Source organism: Coregonus lavaretus (assembly GCF_964263955.1).
Source record: "Coregonus lavaretus genome assembly, chromosome: 6".
NCBI classification, from domain to species: domain Eukaryota; kingdom Metazoa; phylum Chordata; class Actinopteri; order Salmoniformes; family Salmonidae; genus Coregonus; species Coregonus lavaretus.
Window position 1 is genome coordinate 38,163,270 of NC_139993.1, and position 26,445 is coordinate 38,189,714.

At 45.2% G+C, this 26,445-nt stretch overlaps 1 protein-coding gene across 1 annotated transcript in view; it reads right to left on the reverse strand.

Moving 5' to 3' along the window:
* Nucleotides 1-26,445, reverse strand: part of LOC311130272 (semaphorin-6B-like) — a 151,188-nt gene that overhangs the window by 20,368 nt on the left and 104,375 nt on the right. The window contains exons 11-16 of the mRNA XM_084162993.1: nt 20,052-20,183; nt 19,723-19,872; nt 18,663-18,842; nt 16,990-17,130; nt 16,286-16,363; nt 14,306-14,364 (exon numbers count right to left, since the gene is read on the reverse strand). Of these exons, the coding sequence (XP_084019119.1) occupies nt 14,306-14,364; nt 16,286-16,363; nt 16,990-17,130; nt 18,663-18,842; nt 19,723-19,872; nt 20,052-20,183 (740 nt within the window). The remainder of the gene's footprint in view (nt 1-14,305; nt 14,365-16,285; nt 16,364-16,989; nt 17,131-18,662; nt 18,843-19,722; nt 19,873-20,051; nt 20,184-26,445) is intronic.

Below are 26,445 nucleotides of genomic sequence, written 5' to 3' on the forward strand. Positions count from 1 at the left end.
CTGCGTCATACCTCCACTCCTCCACAGGGAGGACACAAGGAGGCCAATCCTCAGAGAGATGAGGCATCAGACACACAGTTTGTATCCTGACGGGCCAACCCCAGGTGGTGAGGGTTGGGAACAAACAAGATCCTCAACACGGGGGCCCCCCAGGGGTATGTGCTCAGCCCCCTCCTGTACTTCCTGTTCATCCATGACTGAGTGGCCACGCACGACTCTAACTCAATCATCAAGTTTGCTGAAGACACGACAGTGGTAGGCCTGATTATGAACAATGACGAGACAGCCTACAGGGAGGAGGTTAGAGCTCTGGCGGAGTGGTGCCAGGAAAATAACCTCTCCCTCAACGTCAACAAAAAGAAGGAGCTTATCCTGGACTACAGGAGACAGAAAAGGGAGCACGCCCCCATCCTCATCGACAGGACCATAGTGGATAGGGTCAAAAGCTTCAAGTTCCTTGGCGTGCACATCACTAAGGACCTGAAATGTGGTGGTGAAGAAGGTGCAACATCGTGGTGAAGAAGGCGGCTGAAGAAATTTGTCATGGCCCCTAAGACCTTCACAAACTTCTACAGATGCACCATTGAGAGCATTCTGTTGGGCTGCATCACCACCTGGTACAGCAACTGCTCCACCCTCAACCGCATGGCTCTCCAGAGGGTGGTGCGGACAGCCCAATGCATCACCGGGGCCATGCTGCCTGCCATCCAGGACATCTACAGCACCCGATGTCAAAGGAAGGCCAAGAAGATCATCAAGGACCTCAGTCACCCGAGCCACGGACTGTTCACTCGGCTACCGTCCGACAGATGGAAACAGGTGCAGGTTCATCAAAGCCAAGACCGAGACACTAAAATACTGCTTCTATTACCAGGCCATCAGACTGTTGAACAGCTTCTATTACCAGGTCATCAGACTGTTGAACAGCTTCTATTACAGGCCATCAGACTGTTGAACAGCCATCACTAGCTGTCTACCATGTGATTCACACTCACTCACACAAGACACACACAAGCTAGCACACACACACACCTCATACTCACGAACAATGTTCCCTCCAATTTTTTCTGCACTGAGCATATTTCAGGTCTGCTGAGCGCAAACTTGAATGTTGTGGAAATTCTGTGCAACTTCCAGTGCGTGTTTACTGTGAACACTGAGGTTCTACCCGCTTTAATTTACAGTTTTAACAGTGGCCAAGTAGGCTACTGTGGCTATTTGATTATAATGTTGGCCTACCAGAGTGGCCTACCATAAAAAACAATGGAGAAAATGCATCCCATACTATTTTAACATGTAAATAGCTGCTCTATCAGTCAGCCTACAGTAGCAGCCAATGTGTGGTGTTCAATGTAGGCCTACATTCTATGAGACTTTTGAAAAAAACATGCAGGGCTAGACATTAACCTGTTTATCCACTTGTCCTTCAGACAAGGAGGTGACTGAACATGTTGTTGTGTTGTTTGATGCAAGAAACCACTTTACAAAATAAAATGCATTACTATTCCTATACCATTATTACAGAGAATCAGACAAATTATGCTATCCTCTGCCTATTGGCTACTTAGCTTATTCAAGCCTGTCTCAAAATACAACACTGCCACTTTAAGAATGAAAAAATGATTTAGCTGACTGGCTTTTCATAGAAATGTACAGGTTTTGTGCTCTTGTAGGAAGCAATCACTCCCCTATTGCTGACTACAAATGATCTATAACTGGGCTAATAACTCACTAACTAGCAAACGATATGAACAAAATGTGCACCGTGCCTACATGCAGCTTTCTCTTTGATCTCAAAACAAGAGCATCTACTCACAACCGTTCATGCAGTAAACACAGTCCAGTTCAAAGTGAATGGCACAGATCCATATATGGCAATGGTCTATTTGCATATAAGCCTACTGCAGCTCTGATTGGTTATGCCGCACCGGTCTGTGTAGAGTACGGGCTGAGTTGTGCGTGTCAATGCAATGGAATCCTACTCCGATGCGTTCGGCCTATAACAAAATCTCTTGCATTGTTAGTTTTGCATACTAAATCTTGAATAGTTTGTTTTGTTTCGGTATGTTGCATTGATTCGATCACAATTGCCACAGTAAAGGGAAACGTTGATAATGTTAACTAACAGGGAAAACTCTAGAAAGTTGAGTGAAGTTCAATCTCGTGCTTCTCTGTGGGCTCTGGGCGGCAGTCCGGGAAGATGTGCACTTCTCTGTGGGCTCTGGGCGGCAGTCCGGGAAGCTGTGCACAATCTCGGGTCTACTGCGCGCCTGCATGCAGTTTAGAGGGAACATTGCTCACGAACACACCACACGCACATACACTTACACACACTCACAGCCAACGCTGCTGTCCCATGTTATACAGACATTTAACCACTGGTCACTTCCTGTTTCACACTGTGTATTTAAATACTGTATCCCGACATAGCTTATTCTAATATTTCTACTACTGTACATTGTATTTTAGTTACACTGTTTATACACACAGCATATTTATTTATATACTGGATTCTTGACATAGCTCACTCTATATTCTATCTACTGCTGTACATTCTTAGTACAGTATATTCGGTGTACATACAGTACCAGTCAAAAGTTTGGACACACCTACTCATTCAAGGGTTTTTCTTTATTTTTACTATTTTCTACATTGTAGAATAATAGTGAAGACATCAAAACTATGAAATAACACATATGGAATCATGTAGTAACCAAAAAAGTGTATTTTATATTTTATATTCTTCAAAGTAGCCACCCTTTGCCTTGATGACAGCTTTGCACACTCTTGGCATTCTCTCAACCAGCTTCACCTGGAATGTGTTTCAAACAGTTTTGAAGGAGTTCCCACATTTGCTGAGCACTTGTTGGCTGCTTTTCCTTCACTCTGCGGTACAATTAATCCCAAACCATCTCAATTGGGTTGAGGTCGGGTGATTGTGGAGGCCAGGTCATCTGATGCAGCACTCCATCACTCGCTTTCTTGGTAAAATAGCCCTTACACAGCCTGGAGGTGTGTTAGGTCATTGTCCTGTTGAAAAACAAATGATAGTCCAACTAAGCGCAAACCAGATGGGATGGCGTATCGCTGCAGAATGCTGTGGTAGCCATGCTGGTTAAGTGTGAATTCTAAATAAAGCACTGACAGTGTCACCAGCAAAGCACCCCCACACCATCACACCTCCTCCTCCATGCTTCACGGTGGGAACCACACATGCAGAAATAATCCGTTCACCTACTCTGCATCTCACAAAGACACAGCGGTTGGAACCAAAAATCTCAAATTTGGACTCATCAGACCAAAGGACAGATTTCCACCGGTCTAATGTCCATTGCTCGTGTTTCTTGGCCCAAGCAAGTCTCTTCTTATTATTGGTGTCCTTTAGTAGTGGTTTCTTTGCAGCAATTCGACCATGAAGGCCTGATTCACGCAGTCTCCTCTGAACAGTTGATGTTGAGATGTGTCTGTTACTTGAACTCTGTGAAGCATTTATTTGGGCTGCAATTTCTGAGGCTGGTAACTCTAATGAACTTATCCTCTGCAGCAGAGGTAACTCTGGGTCTTCCTTTCCTGTGGTGGTCCTCATGAGAGCCAGCTTCATCATAGCGCTTGATGGTCTTTGCGACTGCACTTTTCCAGATTGACTGACCTTCATGTCTTAAAGTAATGATGGACTGTCATTTATCTTTGCTTATTTGAGCTGTTCTTGCCATAATATGGACTTGGTCTTTTACCAAATAGGGCTATCTTCTGTATACCCCCCCTACCTTGTCACAACACAACTGATTGGCTCAAACGCATTAAGAAGGAAAGAAATTCCACAAATTAACTTTTAACAAGGCACACCTGTTAATTGAAATGCATTCCAGGTGACAACCTCATGAAGCTGGTTGAGAGAATGCCAAGAGTGTGCAAAGCTGTCATCAAGGCAAAGGGTGGCTACTTTGAAGAATCACAAATATAAAATATATTTTGATTTGTTTAACACTGTGTTATTTCATAGTTTTGATGTCTTCACTATTATTCTACAATGTAGGAAATAGTAAAAATAAAGAAAAACCCCGGAATGAGTAGGTGTGTCCAAACTTTTGACTGGTACTGTATGTATAGATAGCCTTTTGATACCGCTTCAGTGCTATTTGGCTTGTTAATTGGATTCGTCCCGCCGTTCTTGATTTCTTGTCTTTTTTTGTATTTTTCTTTACATTTTAATTGCTTGACATCCGACTGCATTGTTAGGAGGTAGCAATATAAGCATTTCGCTGCACCGCTATAACACCTGCTAAACACGATCAATAAACTTTGATTTGATTTGTTTCCTGCGAATAGCCTGCTGGATTAACGTCTCAGGGACAGAGCCAATCCCACGGGTCTCAAAGACGAAGTCACTCTGTGAGGGTTAGGAATACGGGCATTATAGGGCTATGGGACCCAACCAACTGCTGTTGGAACGCTATTTCTCAGCAATGCAGCATAAGGCCCTACAGATGTCGGATCTTAACTTGATCCCTCTTTTGTCGCAGAGAATTTCCCTGCTGCATTAGGAAATTCAAATGAGCCTCGTGAGTCCCTGAAAAATAGCAGTTCTCTCATTGGGATCAGGGCTTGCTATCAAAATAATTTTCTCTCTCGCTCGCTCAACCGCTAGGCCTAGGTCCTATTACTACAACATTCAAATGTACAAAAATATATCTGAAATGCAGCCATAAACATCAACAACCGTCGTTTTATATAGCTTAACAACACAAGATAGATATTGGTCTCCACTAGGCTACGAAATACAAGTGTCAGGTGTATCCTGTGGTCAAAATGTAGTTCCGCTTTGGCCTGGGGTGGTCAAGCAGTTAGAGCTGCTCCCTTAAGCGTGCACATATAGGCCTACCATGTCAGCGTGGGTTTGATTCTGGCACAAATAACTCAATCCCCCCAATTGACTAGACTTATTTCCACATTTCAAATATGGACAGTCCAGGGATATGTTACCTCCGATCTTGATAAGAAATTACCATATCAGGACGATAATAACAATAAGCTACACCAACATTAGTTTCCATTCATACAGTAGATTTGACATGGTAATCAATTAAATACTTTACTTATATTGTACGGAATGCTTGTCAAATAGATAAATCGCCCTTAGTCTGTTCGAAAATGACTAAGTTGTTCCAATTACAATACCAACCAGAGGGCGAGCATATCTTCAAAGACTTTGGTTGCAAGCAGGACTAAGGTAACACTGACATCATCTTTTAGGGAGCGGTAATGAGGTGACCAATAATGGTTGCAATTGAGATTAGCTGTGCGGGTGAATTTAGTGCGTATTGATGGTTTAACGAGACATCAGCTTGTGATAATCTTAGTGCCATCGATGGTTGCAATTGTTATTTGATTATATTCCTATAGGCTACATTCTGTAGGCTGCCTGTTAGCTTATCCATTGTCACATAATGAAAGGTGTGATAACCGATAATAGGCTACTGTTTGTTTCCCTGGTTGAGTTGATGAGCTGATTTGGGCCATCAGTTGATTGACAGATGTAGACCTACTGTAGAACGATCAACTTTCCTCCAGTGTGGATGCTTGTCCACGTTTTATAGTTAGGCAGCAGGCTATGTATAATTTATCAATATAGTTCTGGTCTTTGGTGTGAATTGAAAGCCTGTAATGTGTGGCTTTAATATTTCATTTCGTAAAGCTGTCAAGATGTTTATGCATTTGAGCCTATCCAAAGACAATTTTGTTGAGCTGAGACACTTTTCTTTAATGTGTAAATTATCAGACTATTCCTTTTACTTCTTAAAAATATTGAAATAAATGCAATTATCTTGTGGGCCTAATGTAGGCTCAGGCTGGTCACTACAGTATATCGCCCAGCATTGGACGTGAACTCATGAGGCTCGGAGCCTGGAGCATGCTACTTAGACCACAGCACTATGGCAGTTCACAATGCTCTAGCAAGCACTATGAATACTGATGATACATAGGTGCGTCGTTTTTAATTATTTTGTTTTAAGCCTTCCCCAAACCATAACCACTCTGAATTAATGCCTAAACTGTTAACGTTTGAGTTGTTTCTGTTTTAACCACACAGAATTAATGCATAAAAAATAGACCATCATCTATGAGTCAAAGGGCCGGATTCAAACCCATGTTGACTCTGGCATATGTGTGCCGGGGTCAGTGGCTGTAACCGCTGGACCACACAGGCATTGAGGAAACCAATAATTTATTCTGCCTATTGCTTGCCTTCAACATACAATAAAACAATTGATCTAAAACAACAGATTTTCCCTAACAAATATGTCAATTTATTATAATCCACATAAGAATTCACATGAGACGCGCTGTAGCCTGCATGTAGCCTACATAAGGTACAATGTAGGTACGGTGTGCATTGTCTACAAACACCTCTTCCAGCTGCCCCCTGGTGGCGATTCTAAATAATTATTCAGCTATTCAAATCTTCCTGCTGCAGGATTATTTTCCTCCTGTCAAATTAAGATCTGACATCTGTAGAATGCAGTTATCATCCATCACCAGATGAGCACGCTCCAGTTCAACATTAATTTGCGTCTTTGGGGTTCTTTATTTCCTGTTGACATGCAGTGGTCCAATGGTGGTGTGTTAGCCAGCGATAGGGCCCCTCACGACTGCTGTTTGTCCTTTCATGCTCTCTCTGATACCCGCTGACGGATGAGAGCTGCTAGCCTATCAGTTTTCTCTCTGCTCTCTCTCCCTGCTCTCTCTCTCTCGCCCTCAGGTGGCTGACACGACTCCCCATCTCTCCTGCCTCTCTCTCTCCTCACCACACTCCTCACAGGAGAGACCCACGTGAAAGAGAAGAAGCCTTCCAGGAGTCCTCACACCTCTCCAGATATTCAGGGTTGATGCTGCACTCTTTGAAACTCACTGCACCCGCCCCCTTCCCACCACCACCTCTTCCTCTGCAGAGGAACGTAGGCCCTCACATTTCACAAACCCGCACCTCTTGTGTAGCGAGGGGCGTCTGTCAGAGCCGCAGTTCAAGCATCTCAGATCTTTGCTCCATGGCTGAGATGTGTGTGAGTGGAATGCAGGCTGGCATCTGGGGTGCGTGGGTCGCTTCACCCTCCCCCTTGTTGTGTGCGGAGTGGAGCGAAGACAGCCGAGCAGGAATGACTTCAGCAAATTCAAGGTCACCAAGCCCAACCATAGCAGACAGAAATGGACTCCTGCAGTGTCTCAGCCGGGTTCAGCGTCAGGGAACCCATTTGTCATCTAGAGGTTTAAATGCTCTACTTACTACTCCCACAATGTAAATATAAAGCACTAATCTTTATCCCAATGTAAATATAAAGCACTAGTCTTTACTGGCTCCTTTCAGGCCTCAAAGAGGAACATTCCCTAACCCACACCAATTAGAATGACCTGATGTCGTAAATTTGCCAACAAATTTTCTCTTCTTCCCGCTTCCTCTCCCCTGGAGTCCTTGCTCTGCAGTTGTCACCCGCTAACATCACGCAACCGCGTCGGTTCACTCATGCTCTCACTTCATTGATGTGCTGTGGACCTCAATTAAACTGATTGGAACCCGCTGTTCTCCAAGTCAAAACACTGCCTTACTTCGGAAAATATTTTCACAGTACCATAATTGCTTCCATCTGTAACTGCTCGGCTCGCTGGTGAAGGCATGTCATTATGCCTGAGTGCTTTCATGGCGGCGGGGAAGGAGCGAGTGGCGAGAGAGTGGCGAAGGAGCGTAAGAGTTGACTATTGCCTTTTGTCTTGGTTCACATCAGTAGCGGTACGTGAGTAAAATCACTGGGGAAGCCAGAAAAAAAGCCGTATTACAACCTAAGTGTTGTGATAATTGTGTTGTTTGTTCTATAACCTGTTAGTTCATATGCTTGCGACTGTGATATATAGGCCTAAGGCCGAGACAATAAGAAGACACAGTGGCAGAATAAATTCAACCACACCTTTGTTTCATCAAAAAACCGGAGCGCAACCTCTGTCCGGTGAAGTCCACAAAGCATATTGCATGTAACAAACAGTTACATGACCTACAGCATGGTCAAGTAAGTTAATGTTTCCGACATTTTCGGACCACTAAACAAATATTGATTTAGAACCACGTAGAGTTACCACAAGTTGCAAAGAAAACAGAAGCTGCCGCCACTATTCCAGCACCATTTCAACTTCAACATTTAAACATCATCAAATCATCTATGCTTAGTCTAATACAGTGACAACTAAAAGATACCAAAAACAATTTAGTCCAATAAACGTAAACTAAATATGATGTTGCTGTCCATGGTTCATATTTCTATGTGTGTGTGTGTGTGTGCGTGCACGTTCGTAAAACCACAAGTCCAAATCCATATCTCCATCCATGGCTAATTTAGGAAAGTGCCAATTATAGCTAGCTAGCTAGCCACAATGAGATGCAAAAATTCAAGTAGTTTCTGTCAATAACGTACACTTTTTTTTTGGTGCGTCAGGACCATTCACAGTTGAGCTCACTCAGTTTAACTCAACGCTGATTGGCTATTATTATTATTATTTATTTTTTATCAAGGGAGGCCAAATGCTCGCTGGCTTCCCTTGCCTTCAATGCTATGGGCGACAACAATGCCATACTCTTTTGCACCAGACAGCATCAGATAGATGGTCTACAAGAGGCTGATACATTCAGCCTCTTGTGAATTGAAGGAAAATGATGAAACACACATTTTTTCTTGGTCCATTTTTTGGGGAAGCTTGGCTTCCCTTGGCATCTATGAATACATGCCACTGGTTCACACAGACAAAACCCACTCGTCTTTCTGGAAAAAGGCATATTTATAATGTGCTGATTTGGAACAACAAGGGATCGTGCCAGAGGGACTCAGTGTTAATTGCGTCAATGAAAATAGTGACGAAAATATTTGTCAAACACCTATTTCTCAGTAGCAATTGATGAGACAATAACTGACTAAATAGACTCAGAACAAACTATAACTAACATAATTTTTCATTCGGTAGACAAAAATGAGATGAGACAAAATGATCATTGATGCAAATAAGGCACACACCATGGCTACTCTCCCAGTGGTACAAGCCCCAGGTGGGAAAAGTGGAGCCACTTTACTTATCGTGCCGATTCAAACAAGACCGAATGCAATGTTCTTGCAACGTTCTCATGAAACGTGTCTAGAACATTAATATCTTATATTCTGAGAACATGGTAACCGTGTTCTGTGCATGTTTGGTGGGACTTTGATGGAATATTCTCCTAACCCTCAGAGAACTTCACATATGAATGTTCTTGCAACGTCTCATGAAACGTGTCTAGAACATTAATATTGTATATTCTGAGAACATTGTAACCACGTTCTAGATATGTTCTGTTTGACATTAAGGGAATGTTCTCCTAACTTTAACACTAAAACATGCTAACATACAGTGAGGGAAAAAAAGTATTTGATCCCCTGCTAATTTTGTACGTTTGCCCACTGACAAAGAAATGATCAGTCTATAATTTTATTGCTAGGTTTACTCGAACAGTGAGAGACAGAATAACAACAAAGAAATCCAGAAAAACGCAGGTCAAACATTTTATAAATTGATTTGCATTTTAATGAGGGAAATAAGTATTTGACCCCTCTGCAAAACATGACTTAGTACTTGGTGGCAAAACCCTTGTTGGCAATCACAGAGGTCAGACGTTTCTTGTAGTTGGCCACCAGGTTTGCACACATCTCAGGAGGGATTTTGTCCCACTCCTCTTTGCAGATCTTCTCCAAGTCATTAAGGTTTCGAGGCTGACGTTTGGCAACTCGAACCTTCAGCTCCCTCCACAGATTTTCTATGGGATTAAGGTCTGGAGACTGGCTAGGCCACTCCAGGACCTTAATGTGCTTCTTCTTGAGCCAATCCTTTGTTGCCTTGGCCGTGTGTTTTGGGTCATTGTCATGCTGGAATACCTATCCACGACCCATTTTCAATGCCCTGGCTGAGGGAAGGAGATTCTCACCCAAGATTTGACGGTACATGGCCCCGTCCATCGTCCCTTTGATGCAGTGAAGTTGTCCTGTCCCCTTAGCAGAAAAACACCCCCAAAGCATAATGTTTCCACCTCCATGTTTGACGGTGGGGATGGTGTTCTTGGGGTCATAGGCAGCATTCCTCCTCCTCCAAACATGGCGAGTTGAGTTGATGCCAAAGAGCTCCATTTTGGTCTCATCTGACCACAACACTTACACCCAGTTCTCCTCTGAATCATTCAGATGTTCATTGGCAAACTTCAGACGGGCCTGTATATGTGCTTTCTTGAGCAGGGGGACCTTGCGGGCACTGCAGGATTTCAGTCCTTCACGGCGTAGTGTGTTACCAATTGTTTTCTTGGTGACTATGGTCCAGCTGCCTTCATTGACAAGATCCTCCCGTGTAGTTCTGGGCTGATTCCTCACCATTTTCATGATCATTGCAACTCCATGAGGTGAGATCTTGCATGGAGCCCCAGGCCGAGGGAGATTGACAGTTATTTTGTGTTTTTTCCATTTGCAAATAATCGCACCAACTGTTGTCACCTTCTCACCAAGCTGCTTGGCGATGGTCTTGTAGCCCATTCCAGCCTTGTGTAGGTCTACAATCTTGTCCCTGACATCCTTGGAGAGCTCGTTGGTCTTGGCCATGGTGGAGAGTTTGGAATCTGATTGATTGATTGCTTCTGTGGACAGGTGTATTTTACACAGGTAACAAGCTGAGATTAGGAGCACTCCCTTTAAGAGTGTGCTCCTAATCTCAGCTCATTACCTGTATAAAAGACACCTGGGAGCCAGAAATCTTTCTGATTGAGAGGTGGTCAAATACTTATTTCCCTCATTAAAATGCAAATACATTTATAACATTTTTGACATGGGTTTTCTGGATTTTTTTGTTGTTATTCTGTCTCTCACTGTTCAAATAAACCTAGCATTAAAATTATAGACTGATCATTTCTTTGTCAGTGGGCAAACGTACAAAATCAGCAGGGGATCAAATACTTTTTTCCCTCACTGTAGATAGAATGTTCCCGTAACTAACGGAAAACTGGACACTCAAACACTAGGGAATATTATGGGTAACATTACAAAAACTTTCTCTCTCCCAAGAATTGTTAGCTGGGACACCACTTTAGGGTTCTAGCCTTTTCCTATTGACATTGTTTAACATTTTGTGAGAGCTAAGGGTCCCTTACAACAAATGAAATAGTAGATGGTTGAAGTCTAGCCTGACACTTAGCCAAGCTTACCCTGTTGAAACCGATACTCCTGCCAGGCAGGTCACGACCTGGAAAACCTGAACTCTGCGACCGCGTGGGGCAATAACTGCTCGTAAGTGGAGCTGACACGTTAGACCATCCGTTGACGCCCGGGATAAATCCTGCTCATTATTGTTTTAACAGCGCTGCTATTTATTACCTGACATGTTTAGAGGAGGTTTCAAAACTGACTGGGCTCAATGTAAACATGATTAGAAGTATAGATCCAGCATTAGGCTTGGGCAGCTCTGGGGACAGAGTGATTGAGCTGTAGGCTGTGTGCCTGATGTGAGGTAGGATAGGCCCTCAGCATGCAGAGCCACGCGCATGCAAAAACACACACACACACACACACACACACACACAACTCTGATTGGACTCAACTGACTGAGCAGCCCTTCACCACAGGTCAGCTCAATTAAAAGCTGTGATGTCTACATCTGCTTTGATCAGGCCTGATTTAGAGGAGCCAGGCATAACAAATGCCGGACATTTCAGGGGGAAAGTCACAAGCTCCTGTCCTGACCTGATCTCTAACGAAGATCTCTGTGTTGATGTGTAAAGGAAGAGAGACAGCTACCGCTGCCCTCTTATCCTGGACTGGGCTGAGGTAGACCACCATGGGATATACTGTACATGCACTGAACCTTGCGCTAACTTTGATACCATAGAGGGAGAAGTTGAGGTAGAGGGAGAGGGCGAGAGAGTGTGAGAGTGAGAGAAAGAGAGAGAAAGTGAGAGAAAGAGAGAGAAAGAGAGAGGTGGGAGCAAAAGCGAGGTGAGAGAGCAGGAGCAGGCAGTCTCTATGTGTCACCTGGCAGAGTTACTGCCTTGTCACGCTGTCGGTAACGGGAGCAGTGACAACTCGGTGACACCAGAGACGGCGGTGGCCTCCTCACTCCATCTGCTACGCCCCTGTCCAGGACCCCGGGCTCTGCCACATCTCCATCCTCACCCCACTCTCCCTCACCCCTCATCACTTTCTTCCGTCACCCTCTCCCTCAGCCCTCACGTCTGCAGACTGCTTTATAGATTCCCTTCTGATATTTATTAGACTCAGATTTAGCCAAAGAGGAGATGAAAATCGATTCCCCCTCCTTTCCTTCGTGCAGCTACTTTTCTCTGGCTAAGGAGAGGGAGAGGCAGTTAGAGGCAAGTTATCAGAGCCGTCCATCCATCTCCCTCTGTGGGCAGCCGACAGGCCTGGACTGGGGGGAGGGAGTGGGGTCTGGCTTGCGCTTGGCTGTGGCTTCGGCTGTGTGCAGTGGCACCACTGAGGAGCTGCAGAGCCTGGCTATGCTCCCTCACTCAGGGAGAGCGAGAAGGAGGGAGGGAGAGGGTGATGAATGCTGCATTACCCCATAGAGAGACGGAGGGAGCATGGCAGGCTCTCTTCTATTTGCCTGCTGGAGATTCAGACAGGTGGGATATGTCAGATAGAGGTATATGGACTCAGCTGATATCCTTCTGTCTAATCTACCTCAGAGCTTTGCAGACTCACACCTGTGTGTGTGTGTGTGTGTGTGTGTGTGTGTGTGTGTGTGTGTGTGTGTGTGTGTGTGTGTGTGTGTGTGTGTGTGTGTGTGTGTGTGTGTGTGTGTGTGTGTGTGTGTGTGTGTGTGTGTGTGTGTGTGTGTGTGTGTGATGGACTGATGTGACAATTCACAGGTTTCAAACAGTAACACTGTGAATGATGAAAGTCATAACTGGTCTGTTTTCTACTTGCAGCATTTTGTCTTCTTCAGACTGTCTATTGAGTATGTTGATGGCTACAGAGATCTGTGTAGACCATCTGAGTGTTGTACACTGGGGAAACTATGTGTTCATCACTATCTAAGACACAGCGCTTAATGATTCTGGCAGCTGATATGATGCTGGCACACCCTTTTGGCATGCGTACACAGGGCTATTCAGCACCATTCATCTTGTGACAACCAACAGCACCTCTGTCAGCAGAGGTCAGGACCGCCACTCGTTTGTCATGTCAGTATCAGAACCATTATCTAAGACAGATCAGATGGGAGAATCCTGGCCACATCCTCAAAGAAATGCTGGGCGCTGAGGCTAATGCACCTTTATCTATTCTGACCGACACAGGTTCAAGCAAGCTTAGAGGAAGAGTCACAAGCCACCGGCCCAGCACCCCCAGACAGACAGAGACCAGGGTCCAGGGGGGTGCAGAGGGCTCCAGGGGTGATGGAGCAGCTTCAAATAGCCCCTCTGAAGCAGGATTAAACTGTTATGTAATATTGATCTGTGTGGCTCTCCAGGTGCATGGCAGATGAACTTGGAGAACTTGAAGAGGCGGAGGATTAATTTGCACGAATGCCTCATCAGAATTAGCGGTGGGATCAAAAGAGCCAGGGAGTCGAGGAGATTTCTGTCTGAGGGATCACTTTGCTTTGCTGTGCCGCCGTCATTTTCCGAACAGAAAACAACTAGGAAAACATCAAGGCGAGTCTACCCAGAGATTAATAATAATTAGCCAGAAGTAGAAAAAACTACAAAGCAAAGCTAGGGAAGGGCAAAAATAGAGCTTCTAAACATTGTCAAAAGATAGAATAAACATAGAAGAAAACAAATATGGGTAAAACATACATGGGGATTTCTACATCTGCATTGCTTGCTCTTTGGGGTTATAGGCTGGGTTTGTATAGCACCTTATGACAACTGCTGATGTAATAAGGGATTTATAAAATACATTTGATTGATTCATTGATTGATTAATGATGACATGGAGCTAGGCAGCAGTCTTAGCGGCAGGTAGCCTAGAGTTTAAGAACGCTGGGCAGAAAGGTCACTAGTTCGAATCCCAGCGATGACTAGGTGAGAAATCTGCCGAGGTGCCCTTGAGCAAGGCACTTTACCCTAATTGCTCCGGTAAGTCGCTCTGGATAAGAGTATCTGCTAAATAACTTAATGTAAAATGTAGTGTATGATGTTCTACCCTAGAGGTGGCAGTTATGTAAGAAACACCAAATCAACACAAATACAGCTCAACATTAGAGGATGGTAATAAACAGACAGAAACACTTCTCTTACCGTCACAGTCGCCCAAGTGGGACACGTTCCCTTGTTCTATGTCTTGCTCGAACGGCAGTCTGGAAGAGGGGAAAGACAGTCATTTATCAATTCACACATAAACAATACATACTGTAAGCTTTCGTCACTGACAGAAACCTCTGCTTTTCTCTGGTAAACAAAACACTATCAATTGTACCAGCAAAGGACAGGAATACTTTTTTTGTGTGGAGTTGAGAGTAATAATACTGTACTGTATATCCTCACCTCTGAAAGCAGGTCTGGATTTGATCTTTCAGTTTGTACTTAAAAAATAATTTACCATTTCTACTTTTGTAATAGGAGACCTTGGAAAATCAAAGGGGGCTTTGACATTATATGATGAAGCGACAAAATAAAAAGGAAATGAAAATGGGTGAGTTCCAACGGCAGCGAGACCCGACCAGGTGCATTGTACTCCCCTGGAGACAGCAGGCCACTCTTAGTCATGGCCCATATCCACAGAAACATCAGCTAGTTATTCTAGACAGTGAATGTATACCATAAAGGCCCTCTAACGAGGAGAAATTACAGCAGTTTGTGCTTCAAAATGGCCCCCGTTCAATGAGGTAATTTAAACAAGGGAAGTGCTCAAGGCTAGAGGGCAGGCTGCACAGCCACAGCCACAGACAGCTCACTGGGATGTGTCTCCTGCTCTACGATCTGCAATTAGTTGAAAAGGCCCAAGCAACAAGCAGGCCAACTGAGTGTTTCACTGCCTGAGAGTAACTTTGAGAAGTAAGTTTACACTGGAGTAGTTGGAGGGTTATTTTGAATATATTGCTCACCCTGATAGGGTATATTGTGTTGGGTAAAATCAGGCTGCAGGCTGTAATCTTTAGAGTAGCTGGGTAAGAAGCCAATGTTTTGTCACAATAACCTCAATGGTGAGAATGTGAATAAGTTTAAGGATTCATTGTCCCCGAGTCTAAAGGAGACCAGATTACAGGTACAGTTATAACTGAAAGCAATATGAAGGCTGATAAACAGACACAAAATACCTACAGTAATAAAACAATATCAACACATAGACTAATCAGTAAGGAACATCATTATCTTCGTTCCAATATAGTCCATGTTACAGTCTTACATTGCAAACAACTGCACGTTTTTCATCACCCAGCATCATTTTCACTTTTCCAAATGGAATTTATCCTCAAACTGGAACTGGGGCATCACTTGATACAGGATCGATGGACAGGTTGACCACCCTTGCTAAATCAAATCACAACACAGGAGCCTTAATTGTATAACGGTGAGGCCGCAAGGTGCTCTTTAAGACTCTGTTGTCTGATACTGCTGGCACTCTACCTGTGTTTGCACACATAATTCAATAAGCAGCCTCTCTAAAGAGAGATTTGATTTCACTGGGCTGGGTGGACGTGAGGCAGAGCGGGGGGAGCGGGAGGGAGTGGGAGGGTTTACAGCCCAGAACAAGAGGTGAGCTGCCAAGACAGGCAGGAATCTTTCTGTGGCAGGCGTACAAGAGCAACACAACCCTGACAAAGACGTACACCCAGCTCTGAATATCAAGCTGTGTTGAAGAATGCAGCATTGTTGTGAACCACAATGGCAATAACAGATTTCCTGGATGAATAAATGTACACAGCTTGCTCTGACAGGATAGCAAAACTAAATGAAGACATTTTTGCGCAGCCACAGCTTGTGCTGCAGGCTTATAAACTGTATGCTCTGTCAGAGCTTAGGCCTAACACTCAGTATAAATAGAGAGTGTCACAGCAACCCAGGTGGTCCAGGTATCGACTAGACAGAGAACCAGACAGAGACCAGACACAAACCCGACAGAGAGCAGGTATAGGTACGACAGAGGTCAAACGGATGCCAGACAGAAACAAGACAAAAGGTACAGGCCAGACACGGGCAGGTCGATAGCAGACAGGGACCAGACATAGAACCAGACTGAGCCCAGTGCTATGCCCTCGTTCCCCCCCAGTGCCTCACCTGGTCCCGGGCCTGAGGAAGGAGCAGGTGCTTCCTCTGGTCCAGCCACAGTAGGGGTCCCTGGAGGCGATGCAGTTCCTGGAGATAAACAGAGTAAACACAGTCTTTAGTGATGCACCACCCAGGGCAGACAGACACCATGGATCCACTCCCAATATGCAGGGATTATACACATGTATGATTCCCTGGGTTCATTGAGCACATTACACATTTGGCATATGGGTTACTGTATGTCACGCCTCAGTAGGTCTAGAGTCTGCTGGCATCAAGGCAATAAGACTCAGTGGTGGATCGTCAGCAAGGCCAAAGAGCAAGAGAGTAAGACGTGTGTGCGTGTGTGTACGTGTGTACGTGTGTACGTACGTGTGTGTGTGTGTGTGTGTTGAACTACTGTGACGAATAGAAGTAATGTAATGTTTCCTAGTGTTGTGGTATTTTGGATTTACTGATCTGTCGAAGAGCACTTGGGGATGTGGTATTTAGGTGTACTGAGGGTAGGCTTTACAAGTTGGCAGATGGTTTAGGTCCTGACTAAAGGTGTGATTGTAGTGATTGCTAGTGGGTGGGGCTTAAGATGTGTTACAGATATACTGTATGTGGCTGAGAGGTGTGTGTGGGCCACAGAGGAGTGGGAGAGGGGTGTGTGTGATGGGTGTGTGGAGCTGAGGTGTGGGGTGTGTGGAGCTGAAAGGTGTGTGACTTACTTCATGCAGCGTGAGTAGAGCTGGCATCGTGCCACAGGGACCCTGACCACACAAGAGGGGAAGGCCAGCAGCAGAGACTGGCTCTCCCAGTCCAGAGTCAGGGATAACAACTGCCTTGCCTGCGAAGAGTCCTCCCCACACCTGAAAACACATACACACACACAGACAGTGAGACAGTTGCCTTATTGCACTACACACAGTCGGCTAAACCGCACCACACCATGATGACCTTATCATATCACACACTGACTGAACACAACACAACTCTACATGATCTCACTGCACATCATATCAACACAACCCATCACTGCTTCATTAAGTATAACTCAAACCAGTCTATAAATAAAAGCACAACAATAACAATGAAAGCAGTAAAAGGCCTTCTGAAGCATGGCAATGCCTGGTTGTCACAGTGTCATCTTTAGTATGTAGTGTGCTGATGACTGAGGTCTGGGGTTGGATGGGCATCAAAGCCACCAGCTACACCCTGCATTAGCTCTAATTGGTACTTAGCACTTCCATATCATCCACACACCTGCCTTTGTAGGCTGGATTTATATATATTTATATACATATGTGCACTCCTGCATGGGCTTATTTGGATGGCTTATGGTAATAAAGATGGCTGACAGCTGAGGAGTCATTAGGGGGAATTTATCACACACTACAGTACCGAGTTGTTAGTCATACCTCACAGCAAACAAACTATCTGAGAAACCAGACTGATGGAAGGAGAGAGAGCGAGATGGGGAGGGATAAGAGCGAGCGAGAGACGGAGAGAGAGAAAGACCGACTAAACAAGTAAACAAAAGAAGTAAAACGCAAACAGGTAGAGAAATAATGAAAGTGTGGCCCATTAATCTCTCCGTTTTCCCCGGGTCATTTCATGGTTCATTACCAGGTCGAAAATATAAAATATAATCATTATGTCAGACAGCCAATCAAAAAACAATTTGGGCTTTCTGGATCTCTATCTGCGATGGTGGCGGTGGTTGTCTATCTACCCTGGGAACATTAGGGGAGTTCGTCTGGGGTTAAGGAAGGGCAGGCTGGGAGAAGGCTGATCTGATTACTCCATTCCCTCTCTCCAGATTAGCTGGCTCCCTGCTGAGAGGGGGACTGCCAACCCTGTCACACACCCCTATACCAGGCTCACAGCCACACCACTATCACAGCACAGCAAATCACCCTCAAACACACTCACACACCGGCACCACCGCCGCTATTGCTGCAGCCTTAACTAATTTGTCCTCTGATCCGATTCCTCTACTCCCCATTTTGTCGTTTGTGGAATGGAACCTCACGTTGACGCCTACATGAATGCATTGTTTTGAAGGGTGGCGAAGTAACGGTTTTAACCTCCTTTCACCTGCCAACAAGGTTTGAGCTGCTGCGCTACAGTGTTTCTTAATAAATGAGCCCAGTTTTCCCCTCAGTCTGTGCAGAGAATAGATCAGGGGGCACAATTAGCAGCGGCGCCGCCATAGCTCTGGTTAGGAGACTCTTGCTTAAACGTTTCTAATTGGGCTCAGTGAAAGATAACCAACTAATACCCCATCTGTTTGCTTCCTACCCCCCCTGCGGTCCCATGCATGTGTTACAGTGAAACACTTAGAGATGATTAGTAAGACTATCCCAATAGCACCCATTAGAGACTGTCTGTTAACCCTTACTTGTCAGGGATGAAGCCCTCCAGCTCCTCCAGGAAGACATTGCTGCTGGACACGGTGTTGTCCCGGTTGGGGACGATCAGGAACTTGAGGATGGTCCCCCGGCTGGAGCCCAGGAAGAGCACTGTGCGGTTTCTGTAGGGGCCAGCCTCTGTGTCCATCACCATCTTATTCAGCTGGTACCTAGGGGGAGGAAGAGAAGATGGTGATATAGAGACACTGTGTTTATCACCCAATCCTCTGTTTTTTTAATTTTTTTATTTCACCTTTATTTAACCAGGTAAGCCAGTTGAGAACAAGTTCTCATTTACAACTGCGACCCCTTGTCCCGATTAACCAATAGGCTATTGCGTTGATCTGACAGGATTTGAGTTAGCAATATGGCGATAATTCCACCTAGCCTATCAAACGGCATAGTGGAGCTGCTGTTACAATAATTAAGCTTACATGATCCTATCAAATAGGGTAGGGTCTAGGGCTCAATTTGGGACACAACCAATCTGCATACCTCTTACTGTCATTCACTAAATGAAATTCACACAGTAAAATATTCATCCAATTTACATACAGAACTAATTACCAAGAGCAGTCATTAATATCATTCAGATGAATGGACTTGTCTTGAAACAATAGCACCGTAGCTGAAGTACAAGTCCTGTGTGTATGAGTCAATGTTCTAAAATAGAAGAAGTCGTTCCACTGGGTATTTAATATTCCACATACAACTTGTCACAGTAATAGTCTCCTCCCTGCTCAGGCTCGGCTGGTGGCCATTGTAGTTTGATGCATCCCAGCTGCTTGTCTCCTGCAGCAAATTCTCACAGCGAGCGGATCAACCGACTGGCATAAACAGAAGGAGCACCAGCCCAGAGGCTAATGTGTGTTCATGCAAATATGTCTGAGTGTATGCGTTTGCCCTGAGACATGGCAGTAGACTCCTATGGTGTCTAATGATAAGAAGCCATAGAAGTATACATGTCTCAGGGAAACAGCACAGGATGTGTGTGAAAGGTTTTCTAGTTGTGCGTCTGTGATGTCCCCAGATGCGATCACAGAGCCTCACCTGACCATGGTCCTGACGATCCAGGGCCTCTGTCCCAGTGATGGCACGGCCTCGTCCATCAGGGGGTGGGTCTTCACAAAGTTCAACATCTCATCAGGGAAACCATTTGATGAGTTGAACCTGGAGCCCTGCACAGCACAGCCCCCTGGCCTGTTGGAGGAGGGCGAAACACAGGGTTTAGCACAGGCTCACTCATACTGAGGCACAGGCTGACATTTTCAGTGTTATCTGTGGACAGCTAATGGTGTCTTACACTCTTCCACTTTAGACTCACATAAAGTACATAAATATGGGCCAGGAGATTATTGCCAGGCAAGGCAATACTATACCTTGGTTTGGGAATGAGCTCGTCAGGAACAGGGGTCCATATAGACTCAGGTGACTTCTGCTCCTTGAATCTCCCATCAAACACCCCAGCTAGCTGCTCCATGTCGAAAGCACACACAGCTGAACCAGGGATACTACAGAGAAAGAACCACATACAGTTGAAGTTGGAAATGTACATACACCTTAGCCAAATACATTTAAACTCAGTTTTTCACAATTCCTGACATTTAATCCTACTAAAAATTCCCTGTCTTAGGTCAGTTAGGATCACCACTTTATTTTAAGAATGTGAAATGTCAGAATAATAGTAGAGAGAATGATTTATGTCAGCTTTTATTTCTTTCATCATTCCCAGTGGGTCAGAAGTTTACATACACTCAATTCGTATTTGGTAGCATTGCCTTTAAATTGTTTAATTTGGGTCAAACGTTTCGGGTAGCCTTCCACAAGCTTCCCACAATAAATTTGATTAATTTTGGCCCATTCCTCCTGACAGAGCTGGTATAACTGAGTCAGATTTGTAGGCCTCCTTGCTCGCACATGCTTTTTCAGTTCTGCCCACAAATTCTCTATAGGATTGAGGTCAGGGCTTTGTGATGGCCACTCCAATACCTTGACTTTGTTGTCCTTAAGCCATTTTGCCACAACGTTGTAAGTATACTTGGGGTCATTGTCCATTTGGAAGACCCATTTGCGACCAAGCTTTAACTTCCTGACTGATGTCTTGAGATGTTGCTTCAATATATCCACATCATTTTCCTTCCTCATGATGCCATCTGTTTTGTGAAGTACACCAGTCCCTCCTGCAGCAAAGCACCTCCACAGCATGATACTGCCACCCCCATGCTTCACGGTTGGGATGGTGTTCTTCGGCTTGCAAGCCTGACCCTTTTTCCGCCAAACATAACGATGGTCATTATGGCCAAACAGTTCTATTTTTGTTTCATCAGACCAGAGGACATTTCTCCAAAAAGTATGATCTTTGTCCCCATGTGCAGTTGCAAACCGTAGTCTGGCTTTTTATGGCGGTTTTGGAGCAGTGGCTTCTTCCTTGCTCAGCGACCTTTCAGGTTATGTCGATATAGGACTCGTTTTACTGTGGATATAGATACTTTTGTACCTGTTTCCTCCAGTATCTTCACAAGGTCCTTCGCTGTTGTTCTGGGATTGATTTGCACTTTTCGCACCAAAGTACGTTCCTCTCTAGGAGACAGAACGTGTCTCCTTCCTGAGCGGTATGACGGCTGCGTGGTCCCATGGTGTTGATACTTGCGTACTATTGTTTGTACAGATGAACGTGGTATCTTCAGGCGTTTGGAAATTGCTCCCAAGGATGAACCAGACTTGTGGAGGTCTACAAAAAAAAATCTGAGGTCTTGGCTGATTTCTTTTGATTTTCCCATGATGTCAAGCAAAGAGGCACTGAGTTTGAAGGTAGGCCTTGAAATACATCCACAAATACACCTCCAATTGACTCAAATTATGTCAACTAGCCTATCAGAAGCTTCTGACGCCATGACACAGTCAACTTAGTGTATGTAAACTTCTGACCCACTGCAGTTGTGATACAGTGAATTATAAGTGAAATAATCTGTCTGTAAACAATTGTTGGAAAAATTACTTGTGTCATGCACAAAGTAGATGTCCTAACCGACTTGACAAAACCATAGTTTGTTAACAAAAAAATGTGTGGAGTGGTTGAAAAACTAGTTTTAATGACTCCAACCTAAGTGTATGTAAACTTCCGACTTCAACTGTACAATGGATAAGGCAGGGGTGGATAGATAGATAACCAGCACTGGACAAAATATAAATGGACTATAAAGGTTATATCCTGAATGACATTGAAGTTGGCAAAATTTAAGTTTTGTCTTAGAATCCGGGAATATACAAGAAATAAGTAGTCAACAAATGAGGAAATACTCAGAGGAAATACTGTAGAGACAACACAACATGTTCCAGTAAAATGCTTGCACACCTTGGCTGCTGCTAAACTCCTATTGAACTTACTGACCCAGAATGGAACATCTGCTGTGAAAATAAGCTAAGTCCCCACACTTGACTGAACCAAGCGCTACAATACTGTTACTGTAGTGTCAAGTGTAGTAGTTAATGGAGGTGTAAACCAGAGAGATGGAGAGAAAGAGCCATGTCAGGACAGCAGGGGGTGAATACTAGCGCCTCTCTTTCTCTCTTGTCTCCTGCTCCGAGAGCTTCTCTTCCCTTTGAGACCTCATGTTTTTGCTAAGTTGTGTGAGTCTGTTGAGTGACTAGGACTTCTCTGGTACAGCACAAAGTGAACCTTAGGGAGTGATTCAGTGTCTGCCGGGCACTTCACGCCTACTCCCTTCCCCTTTCCTAACTCTGACACTACTTCCTGAGAGAGGGGGGGGTGAGAGAGAATGAGAGAGAGAGTTGCAGAGGTGCAGAGAGGGAGAGAAAGTGAGAAAGTGAGAGAGCACCGCAGAGAGAGGGAGAGAAAGCTAGAGAGAAAGCAACAGAGAGAAAGTCTCTCTCACTCTCACTTTCCTACTCACTCCAACACTCCATTACTCCAGTGTTAAGGTCAAGTAGTGCCTGTGCTCAGGTCTTGACACAAACCGACAGATGGGCTTATGGGCTCTCTCCCTGAGCTGCCCCTGTGCCCCTAGGCCTGTTGGAGTAGGTATCTAGGGATCCTCTGAGAACTGTTTGTTTGGATAAACTGTTTGAGATTTGCCTCTCTCTGCAGAGAAACCAGAGGCTTTTTCCAGCAGGGTGGCATGGTAACCTAATACATAATTTGACCAGGTCAACCTCTCTCCATCTGTCTGACAGCCTACTCTGCCTCTGCCTCTATCTTTCTGTATTCTGTCCTCTTCTTCTTCTCTACCTGTTCAATTTCTCTGTCCTCCCTGCTCTTTCTAGCTCGCTCCCGCATTCTCCCTCTCCCTCTCCCTTTCATCCCCTCTCTCCTTCATCTCTGCATCTCTGCCGTTTCTCTTCTGATCTCTCTTTGCTCATTTGTTTGAAATGATTTGGCATCAGTTTGGCTATGTACAGACGTTGAATTGTGCAAATAAAGGTAGTTCAAATTTGTCTCTAGTTTTTCTCTGCTCTCTCTCACTCTCTCTTGATGTGCAGTGAGTTGAGGGTTGACTGACAGTCAGTACAGACTGTAGGAGGCTGTAGGAGTCTGATGGAGGGGTCAGACCAAATCCTCACAGTTTAACCAGCAGACTGACAGCTCTCTATAGCCCAGCTCCGGTGACAGCATGACAGCTGATGGAGGCTAGTGGAGGGGAATGAGTTCTTCAGTCTAGGTCAAGGTATTTTCTACTCTCTCCACCTGGGTCTTTATAAATGTTACGTCTCTTCCATCTCCATCTCCCCTCTCTGCACATTTACCTTCTTTGACATTTCTGACCACATCTTTCTGTCTTTCCACCTCTCTCTGTCTCTCCACCTCTCTCTGTCTCTCCACCTCTCTCTGTCTCTCCACCTCTCTGCTCTCTCCACCTCTCTCTGTCTCTCCACCTCTCTCTGTCTCTCCACCTCTCTCTGTCTCTCCACCTCTCTCTGTCTCTCCACCTCTCTCTGTCTCTCCACCTGGTAAGGCCCAAGTGTGTATTCAGCTCCTACCTCAACCCAGGGCCCAGGGGAGGTATCCAGCTGTGACTCCCACCACATCTCCCTGGTGTCACTGCCTCACTGCTCCCCCGTCAACTGGAGATGCCTCCCTCTGACACCATATCATCCTAATGGCTCCTATGAGTCTGGGTCTCCAGAGGGCCCTCTGCTCTGACTAACTCCGAAGCACCACCGCAAAGTGTTATATTTGACAGCGAATGCTGCAGAAGAAGCGGAACTCCTTCGTAGGCGACTCTTTTGTCCGCACGCACACACAGCTGGCTGGTGCGCCCCGGCTGGCCAAAAACAGGCTACACTATATCTTTGTCTATAAAAAATGATCTGAGCTACATGTGATTGAACAGGAAGCATATTCACTCCTTTCATTGCCTTCCTTGTAGACAGAATAAAACAGGGTTGTGAGGATTACTTGAAAAATGTACTAGCCTAATCCGTAAGCCTTATAATACATGTATTAATACATAACAAACGTGCACATATTCATTAGTCAAGAAGAAACAAAGAAACTGAGAGAAAAGCTATTTTAACCTGGAAATCATTTATTTTCATTACATTTGCAATATAATCTTATTATCAATAGTGATTGACCTGCACAGGTAGGAAAGTGTCCAGATAACGGTGTGGTGATTGACCAGTAGACTAGGCGTGCATGTTCTGAAAGATTAATTCTAATCAATCATCTGAATACTTTAAGAACCCCCATCGACACCTGATGGGCCATCAGCGGGACAATTAGTCAATATCCCTAAATTGATGTTGGTCATCTGCTATTGCCTGCTTGATTTAAAACAGCATCTAGTAAGATTTAACAGAGAAAGCAAGGATGTTTCGAACGGGATTCGTATTTCCAAACTGCCCCCTGTAATTCATACACAACATTGTTTTACATCCTTTAATAACAGACTCATAAACACAAACACGCAATATAGAGGGAAACTCGAGGTAGGCTATTGTAGCCCACAGTGCGCTGAGGGCTCTGTACTCAGCGTTGGACCCTCGGTGCCGCCTTTTGCTAAACAAAAAGCAGTGTAAGCGTCTAACTCACCCCAGAGCCCTGCACTTCCCCTGGGGGAACTTCTCCAGCCGAGGCCCAGGCACCATCCGGTCAGGCCATGTCTAGTACTGCTAAGCCCACCTAGCCCAGTAGCCTAGTAGCCTAGCCCCAGGCTAGTGTATAGCATAGCCTAGCTTAGCCGGGCTTGGCTCACCTCCATCTTATCTTCTCAAACAGTCTGTCTCTCTATCCTGCTGCTATAAAAAGCACCCCTCCCTTTTACCTGCAGGCTCAGAGGCTCTCTCATATCCTCCTCTCATAGCCTCCACTGCTCCTCTAGCTCCCTGACCTCCTGCAGCTCTGGGAGGTTTGGCTGGACTGTGCAGTGAGGAGGATCAGGTGCTCAGAGGAAACACAAGCCTCCCGTTCATCCCCTCAGACAGGAAAGACCAGGGGTAGAAAAGGTGGACACACTGAACTGTCAACCAGTCAACCAAGGAGGATTTGGTGTAGTTGCTAGGCTAGCTAGCTAACGACATAGACCAGAAAGCTTCATGAGGCTGTAAACTCTATCCTGAATTGTAGGCATGAGAAAATAAATAATAACAAGCAAACATCAAGAGATGCTGGTGGGAAACTATTAAACCAGAGCTATTTTTCCACAATTCACACACTGGTAGCAAATGTGCACACATGATGATACACTATCTCAAAATGACCACTCCAGATTTCCCAAACCCTCTTCCCTGCTGTGCTCACCACACTCAACCAGCAAAAGCAATATGTCTGGTAAGAGCTTTAAATGTACGGTGCAGCGGATCACACAGGGTTGGGGAGGTTTACGGCGTACCTCTCTGTCTCTCTCCTCCCTCTCTCCTCCCTCCCTCCTCCATCTCTCTCTCTCTCTCTCTCTCTGATTTATAATGGAGCACAGCGGCGGTGCGGTGCCTAGGCAGGTAGTGTGTGTTCAGCTGGGCCTCTCCCTGACATGCTGGTCACACTGTTATCTGGGAGCTGTTGTTGGCCCTGTGTAAACCATCCATCTCACTCTGCAGGTGCACCTCTCCCATCTAGCCCCCATCCCTCTCCCAGCCCTCCCAGCCCTCCGGCCCAAAGATAAGATGCAGCTGATTAAACAGTTTTAACTCTTAAAGGGTGGCGAGGGGGTGGGGGTAGCGCTGCAGATGTGTCCCATTATTGACTTCTTTGTCCTTGAACGGGTTTGAGAGGGTCTTCCTCCACTCTCTCTCTTCTCTCCCTCCTCCCTCTCTTCCTCTCCTGGCTGCCACAACAGCAGCCATTATGAGTAGAGGATGTTATTAGAGCTGGCATTAGTTGAGGTTTGCCCTCTGCTGATAGGCATCCTGCTGGCTCATCTGCATGGGAGACCTGCGTCGATTCCCTATTAGAGTCGGCTCTGCATTCACCGCACACACACACTACTATCATCTCTCACGTGATAGCCTGAAACTTCAGCATTATATACAGTATATAACACAGGAGGCACATATTCATGCGTGTGTATAGGCGCCCGCTCACACACGCACGCACGCACACTGCAGCTCAGGGGACCCACCCTCATCTTTCCTCTCCTCCCTTGCGTTGTTCAGTCTGTTTATTGTGCTCTCTCATGCTTTCTCTGCAACCATCTTCAGCCTCATCTAATCCTCCTCTTACCCAGCAGCATCCCTCATTCCTTTTCTTTCTACTTCATCACTCCAATCTGTTAACATAACAACTTTCTTCCTCTTTAAAAGCAAACGCATGTGGCG